The 14126-nt window shown below is 43.9% G+C and overlaps 2 protein-coding genes across 2 annotated transcripts in view; one reads left to right on the top strand and one right to left on the bottom strand.

Moving 5' to 3' along the window:
* Positions 1-1545: 1545 nt before the first annotated feature.
* On the bottom strand, positions 1546-3046 carry gpx1a (glutathione peroxidase 1a). Its single transcript, XM_017450954.3, has 2 exons — positions 2815-3046; positions 1546-2200 (listed from the first exon to the last, which is right to left on the bottom strand). The coding sequence occupies exons 1-2, from the start codon at positions 3028-3030 to the stop codon at positions 1850-1852; spliced, it is 567 nt and encodes a 188-aa protein (XP_017306443.1). The 5' UTR covers positions 3031-3046; the 3' UTR covers positions 1546-1849.
* Positions 3047-4181: 1135 nt separating this feature from the next.
* Positions 4182-14126, top strand: part of LOC108255194 (testis-expressed protein 264 homolog) — a 36151-nt gene continuing 26206 nt past the window's right edge. Inside the window, exons 1-2 of the mRNA XM_017450956.2 lie at positions 4182-5060; positions 11415-11636. Of these exons, the coding sequence (XP_017306445.1) occupies positions 4800-5060; positions 11415-11636 (483 nt within the window). The 5' untranslated portion in view covers positions 4182-4799. The remainder of the gene's footprint in view (positions 5061-11414; positions 11637-14126) is intronic.

Below are 14126 nucleotides of genomic sequence, written 5' to 3'. Positions count from 1 at the left end.
TTATTACTCAGTCCCTCCAGGATTTCGCGATTTTGCGATCGGAGAAATTGACACAAAATCGAGGAAACTCCGCAATATTCGGAGGAGCGTGCAATTTTTCAAAATTTCCGCACATTTTCCGCAGATTCGGGCCGAGACGCGTCGTGTGACATCATCACGACGTGCATTCAACCAAAGCCCTCTATTCGATTCACGTGCGTCGAACATGAGTACAACTAAAAGGTCTCATTTACCAACAAACATCACTGCGAAAGACCGTGCAAAACTATTTCGTGCAACCGCAATTTCGCCAACTCAAGTAGTTTTCCGCGAAAGAGCATAAAAAAAAACTCTTGCAAATTTTGAGAAAATCCGCAGCGAAATCGGGCATTTTGGGCCGGAACGATCACAAAAACACTCCGCGAAATCCTCCGAGATGTTATTTTGAATACACAGTGCAGTGGAGAGCACTAAAAAACTCTCATGTTTAACTCAAAATTTCTAAGCCTGACTTTCTTTGCACACTCTAATAACACTGCATTGAATGTTCTAACCAAAATCCAGCTGCAATCACGTTCTGTACTTCCTCCTGTTTCATTTCTGAAGAGAGCTCCAGCATGGAGACTTTGGACGAGCTGATAGCGAAGCTGGAGTTTGAGAACAAGCTAAACCAGGTGTGTAACAGGCTCTCTCTGAACGTGAACACGCAGCCGGCGCGGGGAGACGGCACAGGAAGTGCAGACAGCGGTGTGGAGGAAGGAGCTGATGATGGAGAAGAGGATGAGGACTATGTGAGATTCGTGGACACGGTTCTGAGCATGGAGGAGGACTACGAGCTCTTTGTCTACTAGACATTACACGGATAATGGGCTAAAACCTACACAACACAACCCGTGCTGGTTCAGTGGTGAAAACAACAGATCCAAACTGTATGGGTTTAATTGCTGGTGCAGCCTCGGTACACCGTATGAGAGTGTTCTTCATTTGTCATGCGCTTAACCGCATGTATTTTATCGCAACATAAATCTTCTCGGCCTTTAGGCAAATCTACAGTAACCTTTAATATGCCTTAACATTCATATCCCTAACGCTGACAAACAGTGGGAGGATCTTTAATTCATAAGGAAACAGGCTGTAATTTAGATTTCATCGACTTATATCTACTTGAAGATAAATATGTATTAATATATTTATTTGATGCACTATAAATAAACATAAAACGGATCCGTTTGGATCATTTTCCGTTAGCTGTGACCTACTCCGTTAATAAGTTATCTGATCAAGGATGGGAAAAAGCTGACATTGCAACTCGTATTGATAAATTGCGGCTCAAATAGATTTAATTGCCCTGAGAGAAGACGTGAGAGTGTTACAACCTTGTCCTGACTATAGTAAGTATTTAATCTTTAACCTTTATGGTCAGTTATCAAGATGAATCTCTGGCTTTTTACAGGCTTTGAATTTTTCCTATTCAGTATGAACACACACACACACACACACACACACACAAACAACGGTTTTTCGACACCTTTTGAAGACAAAACAAAACAAAATAAAATCAATTCATGAATTTGTTGTAAGGTTTATTTGTTTTCATACGGTTGGATGGAGAAGCTGAGCTCTGCTGTACATGGCTAAATTACGGCTGTTAATAATAAGTGTTTACGTTCACATCCGCCACCACCCTCAATACAGATTTCAAGTGGTGCCTTCATAGAGTAAACCTCCTACAAAACACTCGAACTCTAACCAAGTCAGCACAGCCAGCTGAATTCAAACTGCCAGGCTGTACGTCGATAAGACAGGAGTGGCCGTGTCATATCTATATCAGCTCACAACATCCTCTGAGACCATCCTGTGCCAAGACGGTTTACTTCACGTTCTTGAGGAGCTCTTTGATGTCAGCCTCGATATCGCTGGTCAGGAAGCTCCTGCTGTAGCGCTTGAACGGTTTCCCATCGGGGCCGATGAGGAACTTCTCAAAGTTCCAGGAGACGTCGTTCCTGCACACGGGACTCCAGATGATGAACTTGGGGTCGGTCATCAAGGCCGTAGGGTTGTCGCTGGGGAAGGGAAGCTTCTCCTTGAGAAACACGAACAGGGGGTGCGCATCCTTGCCGTTCACGTCAATCTTTTGCAGTAGCTGGAAGTGAGGCTCGAAGCCGTTCCCAGGACGTACGTACTTCAAGGAGTTCAGGATTTCTTCGTTCTTGTCGTTTTCCTTGTTTTGAAAAAAGAAAGAGCGGCGTTCAACTAGGCTGCGATTAAAAAGCCTCAATCACTAAGCACTTATGATAGGATTCCATTTGTGAACTAACACGCAGTCATGCTGAAGAATAACATTTTCGATCCAGTACTCCTAGAGTCCTCGATTACCCTGGCTCAATTTAATTCAATTTTATTTGTATAGACATTGTCAAAAAGCAGCATTACAGAAATCCGGATGTTGATTCTTAATTCGATTCCTAACGAACAAGTCGGAGGTAACAGTGACAAGAAAAAAGACGAGACTGGGATGTGGAAGAAACCTTGAGAGGAACCAGACTCTACAAGGAATTCATCATTTTCTAGCATTATAAATCATTACTCTTCTACAACCGTATACTACAAAGTCAAACAGTACTAAGATTTACAGATGAAATTTACGGTATGCAGGTGAGATTATCCACCAAAGAAAGCACAAGTCTTGGGCATGAACTGTTAAGTCAGATTTAGAGAATCGAGCGAATCCTAGGTTACACTAGGACTAGACTTTGTATATCGTGTTCTAACAATAAAAAAATGTAAAAAATCAAAACACACACACACACACACACACACACGACTGGACCTTACCTGATGGCCGAACTGGTTGCAGGGAGCTCCCAGCACAACAAGCCCCTTCTCCGAGTATTTGGAGTGGAGCTCGTTCATCTGAGTGTAGTCCCTGACCGTCGTGCCTCAGAGAGACGCCACGTTCTCGACCAGCACCACTTTTCCCTTCAGCGAGGAGAAATTGAGATTGTCACCCGACAGCAGCTTGGCTGAAAGGTCGTAAAAGTTCTGAGCCATGTTGACAGGAGCAGAGAGAAGCGTAGAATGAGAGGTTTTTACACACTGCTTCAGTTAGAAGATCATTTGAGGTCAGAGCTCAAGCGAAGGGGCGGGACAGAGGCGGTGCGTGAAAACGAGTGTTCCAGACTTTGTGCACATGCACTGTCTGTCTGGCCAATGCCCAAAATGTCTTAGCTTGTACTGGATTATTTACATATTATGCAGTATTGTAATAGCTCATTAGCTTTTAGAGTAATACCTTAAAGGTAGAAAACATCATTCCGGGTAAAAAATACCGACCGAAGGTACAAAACATAAATACTCAAGGGTACCACTCCAGTGGCAAGGAACTGTCCAGTTTAGTTTAGTTTGTGGATACATGACCATCACACCCATGTGTGATTCTTCCCCAAGGTCTTGCCACATGTGTGTCGGAAACACTCACACATGTCTTTGTATGCTGTAGCTTTAGGATTTCCCTTCACTGGAACTGAAGCGCTCAAACCTGTTCCAGCATGACAATGCACCTTTGCACAAATATGTGATAACATGGTGTGCCGAGGCTGGAGTCGAAGAACTCGAGGGTCCTGCACTGAGCCCTGACCTCAACCCTGCCAGGATGAACTGGAACGCCGACTGCTCTCCAGACCTCCTCACCAAACATCAGTACCCGACCTCACTAATGCTCTTATGGCTGACTGATCACAGGTCCCCAAAATCTAGTGGAAATCCTTCCCAGAAGAGTGGAGCTTATTATAACACAAAGGGAGGCCCAACTCTGTGTTAATGTGCATGGTTTTGGAATGGGCAAATATGGTCAGGTGTCCACATACTTTTGGCCACACAGTTTACACTGTGTTAATGTGCATGGTTTGGACACAAACACAGTGTCCAGTCTCAGAATGTAAAAATGTTTTTCCTGGTCATTGCGTTAGTAACCTCAAGTGCTACAATCTTTTGCACCTTTCATGCGCAACTTTTTACCTTAAAAAGTGCATACAGTGTACCTAAAATAGTATTCTTAAAGTTAATTAAAGTTACACGAGTGGCGCCTGAGGTGCAGTAGTGTTTACTGTTTATTTGTTTGTTTGGTTGTTTTTTTTGCGTGGTGACTAAACTCTGCGTAATCACGGACGCATAAGAATGAAACAGTAGTATGCGTTTCCCGTACGCAGCATCGATCGGCTTGAATGACTCGTCTTAGAAACGGACTGAACCAAAAAAGTTACTCACTATTTTTCCCAAACTATGACTAAATCACTTGTATTTAAACATTCATAATCCTGTCGTGAGATTTACACAGGAATGTAATAATATATTACGACTATATAGCCCAATAATTCTCACTGCACCCTGTTTTATAATGGTTCGTCCGGGAAGACCGTTACACGGGCCGAATTCCGACTGTCACCACGCTCCCTATACAGGTGTCGCATGAAACAATGGCTTCTACGTCACTACGTCACTACGTAGTGCCCTACATGAACAGCGAAGGAAGCTTTTGGTATTGAGCCTGTGCGTCCGCGTGTGTTTAGGGAAGTAAAGCTCAGCAGCAATCAGAACGCTGGGGGGGGGGGAATCATCATCATCACGTAGTTGTGATTTTACAAACGCTGCCCGTTGTTGCTAGGCAACAACTTTTTAAAAATATTCCAACCCGGAAGTACATCTCAGATGTTATTCAGTGTAATCGTCAGCGCTCTTAAGCTCATCTAGAGCAAGTTTGCAGTCAGTAAGCATCCATCTCATACAGTGATTCCTCCTTCAGCTGTGAAGATCGGGCTGAGATGTCGGATTTCCTGTCCTGGGGTGTCATTGGGTTCTTCTCGCTGGCTCTCCTGCTCTTAACCATCTCGGTGTATGTGATGTATTCCGGCCTGCTGACGGAGATCCACATCAGCACGGGCTCCTCTCCTGTGAAGAGCATCACTGTAGCGTATAAATACAGAGAAGGTCCTTATAAAGAGTCCGGGCTGCTGTTTGAGGAGAGCTGCAGAATTGCACCTGAGCTGCCCACTGTCGGTGTCTTCTATGATGATCCAAAGAAGGTGGGAGATTTTTAATAACAGACTGATCAGTGTGTCTCTTAATCCTGTGTTTCCTGCTCTAACACACTTTATTCAGCTCTTCGTGTACTCGGATAGGGGAGTCATTGTGATGCAGGGCGGTGCAAGGCAGGGCAGCATTGCCACCTCACAGCTCCAGGGTCTCGGGTTCGATCCTGAGCTCAGGTTAGGGTAAGTGTGGAAGTTCTGTGCATGTTCTTCGTGTGTCCATGGGCGGTGGTGGCTCAATTGTTAAAGCTCTAGGTTACTGTCCAGGAGGTCGGAGTTCAAGTCGCAACACCGTCAATCTACCACTGTTGGGCCCTTGAGCAAGGCCCTTAATACTGTCTGCTCCAGCGGCGCTGTATCACGACTGTCCCTGCATTCTGACGCTAACAAACTGGGATACATAGACTTCTTCTTCTTCTCCTCCTCCATGTGGGTTGAATGTGTGTGTATGTGTGATACCCTACAATGGACTGGTGCCTCACCCACAATTTAATCTCACCTCACACCCGGTGTTCCAAAGATCCTCCAGATCCACCGTGACCCTGACGAATGAATGACTGTTCTTTACCTTAGAAATTTAGGACTTGATGCCCTTGATACTGTTCTTTAGATTTTGACTGCGGCGCGTGGTTTCTGATATTACCCGTATGGACGGCCCTCTGTGGTGAGCTGGACTGTTTTCACCAGTTTGTGCAGAACTTTACGGCTTGCGTCAGTGATTCGAGCTGATCAGTCTTCCCTCCATTAAAAGGTGTGCATTGGCCCTGCTACAAATAAAACAACAACAAAAAAAAGCATTGGGCTTGGGAGGACAGATATGGGATAACGAACGGCCATGATGATTAACATGGGAGCATATCGAGAGAACTGGTTTTCTATTTTGGGGACAATTCTTTAGAAATAATCATGGGCAGGTACACACAAATTCAATAACTACGGCAGCTGGTGATATTAGTCAGAATTTCCTTTGGGAGTGGACAGAAACCGGATTAAACCCCTCTGCTCTCCGGAAGCTGGAAAGAAAGAAGGATAGATTTCCCTTTTTAACCATCGCTATTCACTGTTCTATCAGAGTGTCAGTATTATATAATTATTACTCTATGTTTCAGCAATATTGTTGGAGGATGAGTGCGTGAAGGTAGCAAGCATGTTTTTAGCTCTTTGTGAGGATCAAAAAGCCCTAAATGTGCACAGAAGAAAAACTAAAAGTGTGTAAATATTTCCTTTTAGGTTAGAGGTTAAGGTCAGGGTCAGATAGTAGGCATAGCTAGAAACCCGTGTGTGTGTGTGTGTGTATCTGTATCCGACACCACTATGTGGAGCTGTTGATACATTAATACCAGAGTAACGATCTCTTTGGCATGTACGTGGGAGGATTATTGCTGTGTGTGATTTATTCAGATAACAGGGAGGAAATTATCGTATCTGATATAGTTTGGCCGTATTTACACATCATTTGCTCTTTCTAACTGGGATAAATGATGTGATATTTGTGTCTGTGCCTGAATGTACTCACCATATACACACCCACGCAGGAAGGGACGCACAATAACACAACGATATGGATGTGATATGAGATTCGAAATAAAGTAGCGTGGGACGGAACTGAACAGAGCCGTGTGTTTGTTAACTTTTAGACTTACGAAATGGAAAAGTGGTCGAATCAGAGGTAGGCTCTGTGAATTCTGTATTAGATTGGTTAATATTAATTGTCACGTGCCTTATGTCTGTAACAAAAAGAAAGGGTTGTGAATAAATTAACACAATCATGGGGGATAAAAAAAAAAAAGATCATAGTCAAGATTATACGATATATTGTGACACCGAATGTGGAAAATCTTCTTCAGAGTATTTTCAGAGAGAATGTTGGCACGCAGAGTTTTGCGCTCCCAGACTCTAGACGATGTTAATATCGCAAGAGCGGGCCGTTTCTTTTGAATCTTCTTATAAACAACGTGAACGTATACCGTAGGAGGACCGATATGGACCGATGAGCTGTGTCTGTGCAGGGGACGTGGCTGAATTCCAAATCGATAACAAGGATTTAGAAACTAACCAAAGAGTGTTAAATGCGTAGGAACACTTCAGACAATTCCAAGCCACACCTTTAAAGATCATAAATCCGGCCGCGTGCATTGTGGATTATTGCTGTGTCATTTCAATGGCGCAGCGATGAGAGATTTCTCATAGCAGCTACAGGTTGAAGGTTGGTATCGGAGATCTGTGCTACGTTTTGTGTGAGCTCGCCTCTTAGTTTTTCCTCATTGTTCCTCTCCACTTCCTGTCCATATCCATGTCCTCGTCCATTGGCCGGTGCTGTTACCATGGCGCTAATGTGTCCATCTCATCTCAGCAGAAATCCCAGCTGGAATGCAGTGTGAGTTGGAATGACAGCTCCTGTGCTGAAAGGCTTTTTGTCACTGCCGGTCTCTCTGGTTGTTGTTTTTTTTTCCCAGGCCTCCAATTAACGAATGGCCCAAACGGTTTCTGCACACAGATACAGCGAAGTCTTAATCCAGCATCGGCTAATTGGTCTAATGATTGCAGCTCGTTAGTGGAGGGGCCTGGAGCACCACTGCCAACCTCAAGGTCAGAAGCCTCAAAAGAGCGGATCTAAGGGCCTGGAGGAGAGAGAGAGAGAGAGAGAGAGGGGGGGGAGGGGGGGGGGAGGGGGGGGAGGAAAAGCACAAAAAACCAGAAGTCTGTCCTTAGGCACTTCTCTTCATTAAGCGCGATAATACGGCGGAGAAGGAGGACAATCGCGGACCTCGAGATGGCTCTCGTGGGTGAGAAAAATCAGGGCGACGTTCTCGTTTCTTGAAGAGAGTGAAAGTGTGAAACCGTACAGTTTTCTCTCACCGTGACTGTTCTGACATTGAAAAGCCCCGACGCTTAACTCGTGTGAATGAAAACGAAGGGTCTGCATTATAAGGTTCACCGTATCTCTCCTTCTCTCCAGTGTGGCCCGCTCGCTCTAGTACCGTGTCTGCTAATTGCTACACTCTGTCAGTCAATCAAAGATGAGGAGGACGAGCGCAGCAGGATGCTACGTCGGTGTGGCCTGCTGTCTGACTCACTGCAAGGAAGTGGAGCGGGGAAAAAAAAGAAAGCAGGACAGGTGTAGCTGCTGCCGGTACGAGTGCAGTCTGGAGTTCTGCAGCTGTCCGCAGCTTCAGCGTGGAATTCCGCGAAGTTGGATTTAATTGGTTCGATGCACTGAACAATTTATATAGTCAGACCTCATGTACTGTCCTCGTAACATACCGCCCTTTAATCCCCACAGGCAGGGGATGTACGAGTGGATGTAACACGCAGCGTAGACAGTCTTGACAGGTGCATGGTTTTCACGCAGAATTGCAGTACTCTTCCATTGCCTACGCAAGGTTCATTACCCCCACCGTCCCCCCGTCCCCCCCCCTAAAATCTGGCTAACTCCGCGGTATTTGGAAGAGCAATTTTTTTTTAATGCAATTTCACCAATTCGAGTAGTTTCCTAAAAAGTTGAATGACAAATTTTGAAAAAATCCGCAGCAAAATCAAGTATTTTTGGCTGCAACAATCACAAAATGTTTTCTTCTTTTTGTTTTTTTTTTTGCTCGTATCGCTCCCAATACTGAGACTGGGTATCAGATCGGTGCCGTTTCTACATGAAAGTAAAAACCTAAATAAGTCTCTGATGCGCAAATCACCCCTAGTCTTTTTTTTTTTTTTTTAAATTTAAAAAAAGAAGCTGTATCTCAACTTGAGACCAATTATGAACTGGAGTGATGTAGCTGAGGTTGAGGAACTCCCAGGGCCAGAATTCGCACACCATGCTCATATTTCTACATCTGGGTTTCTTCCAGAGTTTGGGATTCATGTATAATTAAAAAAAAAAAATCAATAAATAAAAAACTTTGGTGTTCAGGCTACACCTACAGATATTTGGAGCACCAAACAGATACAGGAAGTGGTATTGCGTTACACCTCTCGTCTCTAATACTGTCACTTATGAGCCGGGACATCGTGTTGGACTCATCGGGGAGTCGCAGTGAGACGAATGGCTGCTCGGTGACCGGGCACGATCCGTCAGGTTTAAAACATGACATCTCTACTTGATTTTCTTCAGCTCACATTCATCATTTACAGTGTTGAAAGAGAAACGACCCAGACTACTCTCCTGCATCCCTCCCTTTTCCTCCTCCTACTTCCTGCTACAGTGGTTACACACCACACTCACTCCCCAGGGCATCCTTTAAGTGAGTGTGTGTGTGTGTGTCCTCCTTCAGCGCGTAATCTTTCTCCCTCTCTGAAGATGGCAGCTGGGCATCTGTCCGAAGCGGCATACTCTCAGCAATTAGAGATGTGAAATATCATCAATTTGTCCTCCCCACCACACACACACACACACACACACACACACACACACACACACACACACAGTGCCACCTGTGCCTGCTACATTTCTTTATTAAATCCTGCTTGTGTTTTGATTTATTTCATTTTCCTCTCCATGCTGCTTTCCGATGGAGCGTCTGGTCCTCATTAGGACACTTTTCTCTTGGTGACTCATCCCGTGTTTGTGCACGCGCGTGTGCGTGTGTGTGTGTGTCTGTGGACATGAAGGATTTTTGTTTTAGCCCCCAGCTGGGTACTGAGAGGACGTAAGTGAGAAGGAGAGCGTGTTTATACCTGACAAGGACTCTGTAAGGGCTTCTTCAAGATCGTAGGAAAGGCTTCGCTAATTGCTGCCTGGAGGCGTAGAGCTCGGGTGAAGCGACGGGTTCGTGGCACCACTGATATGAAAGTTTTGCTGAAGGTTTGGTTGAAAGGTCATGGTCAGTGCACCTGCCTGTTCCTTTACACCTAATAATAATAGACAGGAAAATGGAGAAAAACCCAAAAGGCAGATTTTCTCTTGTTATCTTGGTGCAACTTTAACATTCAACGGCAAAAAGTGATACTTTTATTAGAATATTCCTACTGTATAAAATAAGTCTATCAAAAACATTTCTTACACTTTTTGGCCAAATGACCCTCCTGTTGATGTGGGAAATGTGCACGGTCATTATGGACACACTTGGTTTTCACATTTAAAAAAAAAAAAAAATTATGTATCAAACTGGCAAATAAATTAAATTAATTAAATAAATTTAATTAGTAAAAACAACTAATAAACAAGAAAATGTTCTTAAAGTGAAAATGCACACCAGTAGTCGCAGTCACTCTTTTGCTGTGGCTGAATTTGAAAATCACTTTCGATTAAAAATAGAGTGTACTGCAAATTTACCCTACGTAGTGATCGTATATAATGACTGTGATGGCATTTATGATTTGGCCTAATAATGTGTTGGGAAAAAGTTATTCCTGAATGAATGAATGAATGAATGAATGAATGAAGATGAGCTAAAAATGGTGGATTTTTAGCTGGAACTCGAATCGTCTCAAGTGTAGAAATATCACATATCAATATATCAATATCAAAGTCTTGTCTTTGTACACAGCATACCGGTACTCATTTGAAAATCTGCATGTAGATTTAAATCCCTAATGATCAAGCCTGAGGCGAGGAAAAACTTCCTGAAACCTTAAAAGGATAACCCGTCCTTTTCTGGGGATGGCTATATTTATAAATCACTTCGGTATTCAGTAATATACAGAATTGTAATAGTTAATTTTCTACTGCATCGCCTCGGCAGGAAGGTGAGTCATAGCCATAGCAGATGTTGGATAGGTATCCAGGTGAGATTATGTACACCAGCAAGAAGGATAATCATAAGTGTAGACAGCTCAGAGACGAACACGAGTGGAAGTAGAGCAATCAGGATCAATCAGTCCAATCCTGAGAGAAGAAGGAACCATATAACAGCATCACAACAACCAGCATCTCCTCAGATATTAGCAGTGAACAGGTGGTTAGGTACAATTGGAAAAATGGCGCGTTGTGATTAGAGTGGAAGTGGAAGGTCTAGCCATGGCGGTATAACTGAAAAAGAGAGCCAGAAGGTAACAGGTACCCTGGGATATCAGCATGAGATGTACATCTGTCTTTCAGTAACATCACTGTGGAAGCTAATACCATGTTGTACACAAAGGCAGCATATACAGTACAAAGGAAAAACAGTCAGCCTGGAACTTTTCCTTCGTATGTACGTCACCATTAACGCTGATAAACTGTCAATAGGATAAGACCTGCGCCCAGGAAAGATCCGTTCCCTCAATCCAACAGATCTTTCTAGTCTATAAGAACATTGTAATCTACAGCAGCATAAGCTGTACACGCAAGGAAACCCTGTTGGGAGACCAGCATTGGGTAATTTACTACTTTAACCAGCGCTCTCTCAACGACTTTACATACGTATTTCCCAGGTGCCTGGTCCGAAGTGTCGCTGTGCCGTGGGCAGTATCTTGAGCGAGGGCGATCAGAAACCCAGCGCAGAACTCCAGGAGCTCTACGAGAAGTTTGGCTTTCATATCTTCACGTTCCCCGAGGTCACCCACGTGGTCTCATCTTGCTTCCCCTACAGAACCCGACTCTCCATCATCCTGGGAGTACGCCGAGTTTACCCACAGCTCGACTGCTATATTAAGGTAAGCTCCAGCCATATTACAATTTTCACCCGCTGTCACTCACTTGAGACGGAAGTGTACGGAACCTACTGCAAGAGAGGTTAAGAGTTCACGTTTTTGCGGCTACGTCGGAGAGTAGAAGCGATGGATCTAGATCGAACCTGAGGTCATGGAAAATCTCTTCACGCTCAGGGATTTCCTGTAGAATAAGTAAAGATGAAAACTTTCAAATGTCAGTCGGTGAAGTCACCTTCACCAGTGTTAACCTTCCAAAAAAAAAAAAAAAGCTTGATGGTGTGGGTTTCAATACATTTACCAGAGTAGGGATTCTCTAGACATGTTTGATATGTCCATAATTACTTGGGCGTATGATGACCGGGCTGATCTAAACCGAGTTCTCGCCTTCTACGTTCCTACGTCCATCTCATGCTTGCCGCTGAGATGAGAATAGAGGCTATGGAGAGGAAGGTGAGCAAACATATCACCACTGGAAAGCAAGAGTTTCTTTATCCTCGTGTGAGCAAGGAGATCTATATTCACGCAGTCTGCTGGACAAACCCTGTGTATTCAGCCAAAAGTATCAGGAATAAGAATCAGAATGAGTGTGTGTGTGTATATGTTAACCTCCAATAAAGTGCTATGGTGTTTTCGCTCAATTGATATAGACTCGCGTCTAATTACTCCTGAGGTTAGTGGATATATATGTCGCCCTACGCATCCGTAATGTTAACAGACTTAACGCAGTCCACCAGGAATCCGATTCAAATCACCTCCTTTAATTAAAACATCCCTGCTGGAGATGGATCCGGAATTTCAATCAGGATTACTGCTGAAGAAACGTTACGCCAGAACCATGGCGTTTTGTATGTGTGTGGATGAGAGATACGACGCTTGGTCATCGGGCCGCTGTTACTCGCCGCTGCCTTGCCGTCTGGGTTGGATGAGTCCACATCAGATTCCACTCCAATTGAAAACGGTATGAAATTGCTTCCTGCACAGGTGTCATGCTGAAAGGTTTCAAATCTGTAGTTAAATCTAAAAAAAATAAATAATAATAATCCATTTAGGATTCCTCATGCTCTGTAGGCACGAGATCTCGCCCTAAACCGACCCAGTGTTTTTCCTCGCTGTATAAATCCACTTCAGTCCTCAACTGTTCTGGATGTCGCACTTGAAATGTAAACAAAATACAGATCCATCTAATTGGACGTGAAAGCCAGTAGCCCTTCAGTTAGCCTGCAAATGTTAATTGAGTGCTGTATTTTTTTGTGAAAGTCAAGTTGTGAGTTCGAAGGCGAATTAATCCTTTCAAAGGCCGACATCCGACACGTAAAAGACTCGCGGGGAATCGTAATGGGGAGATTTCTCCGATCTGGCGCTTTCTGAGCACAGCTGTCTCAGGGACGACCTTTTCACGGCCATCCTTGAGTGGCAGTTTACGTCGGACGAACAGATTTCGTTTAGCTCGCTCATCGAACCTTTCACCCGTAAAAAAAAAAGCAAAAGGGTAGGGTCGTGCACGGCTTCTGATTTCAGCCAATCTAATATCACAGAGCCAGACACTTGGACCTGCCGTTGTGGAGTTCAGGCTTCTTTCTCATGGAGCACTGGTATTTATTTTAATAAACTAACAGCCAGGCTAAATGTGGATGAAACACAAGACCGGACATGTGCACATTTGATAAATGGCTCCATACGTGGCAAACTAATTAGTCTTTACACGAGAGTGAGCATGAGTAATAAGGCAGGATCTTTAGTCAAGGTTGCACCAAAGTAACCAGGGCTGATTTTAGTTCCTGGAACCACTTTAGTTCCTGCTCCCGGCATTTTAAAACCCATAGCTAACTACTGATAACTGATGTTCTATGTACATAATGGTTCTTGTTTGTTTGTTTGTTTGTTTGTGTGTGTGTGTGTATAAGCACACGTAAACTGAGAGAGTTGTTTGATAGGGACTCGTGGTGTGAAGCGGATGATCGGTCCCCCCGGACTTTCTCCACCCCTCTGTTGCCATGGCTACACATAACTGCCATAGGATTCTAACTCCATACTGGAGATCCTGTTCCAGAAAGATCATCTATAACGTGTGTGAGCACAGAAAGAGCATTATATGTACGTGATAAAGTGCTGACGGTCTCTGGTGCCGACCTTTTTACGGCGGTTTTGCCCCGCTCTTCCATCACCGGTGTTCTCACCTTCTCCTTCCATAAAGTCTAACTTTTATTTTCAATCGTTATAAGTCTTCATGTGGGTTTTATTACCCCCCCATATACGTTGAGGACAGAATACGGGGATAGAAAACGGAACGGTCTTTTGTGTGGCAAAATAATGTAGGAAATTAAACTATGAAAATCTTAGTATTATTATTTTTTTTCCCCGTTATATTTTGTAATAAAAACGACAGAACGTAAGACTGGCTAGAAAGGTGAAGCGATTCATTCACCAAGCTCAAACCAGTGTCAACTGAACTGATTTATAAGTGTCAATACTGGACCGAACCACACGTCCCCG

Source organism: Ictalurus punctatus, chromosome 21 (assembly GCF_001660625.3).
Source record: "Ictalurus punctatus breed USDA103 chromosome 21, Coco_2.0, whole genome shotgun sequence".
NCBI classification, from domain to species: Eukaryota; Metazoa; Chordata; class Actinopteri; order Siluriformes; family Ictaluridae; genus Ictalurus; species Ictalurus punctatus.
Note: the sequence above shows the minus strand (reverse complement) of the source record. Positions and strands in the feature narration are given on the sequence as shown.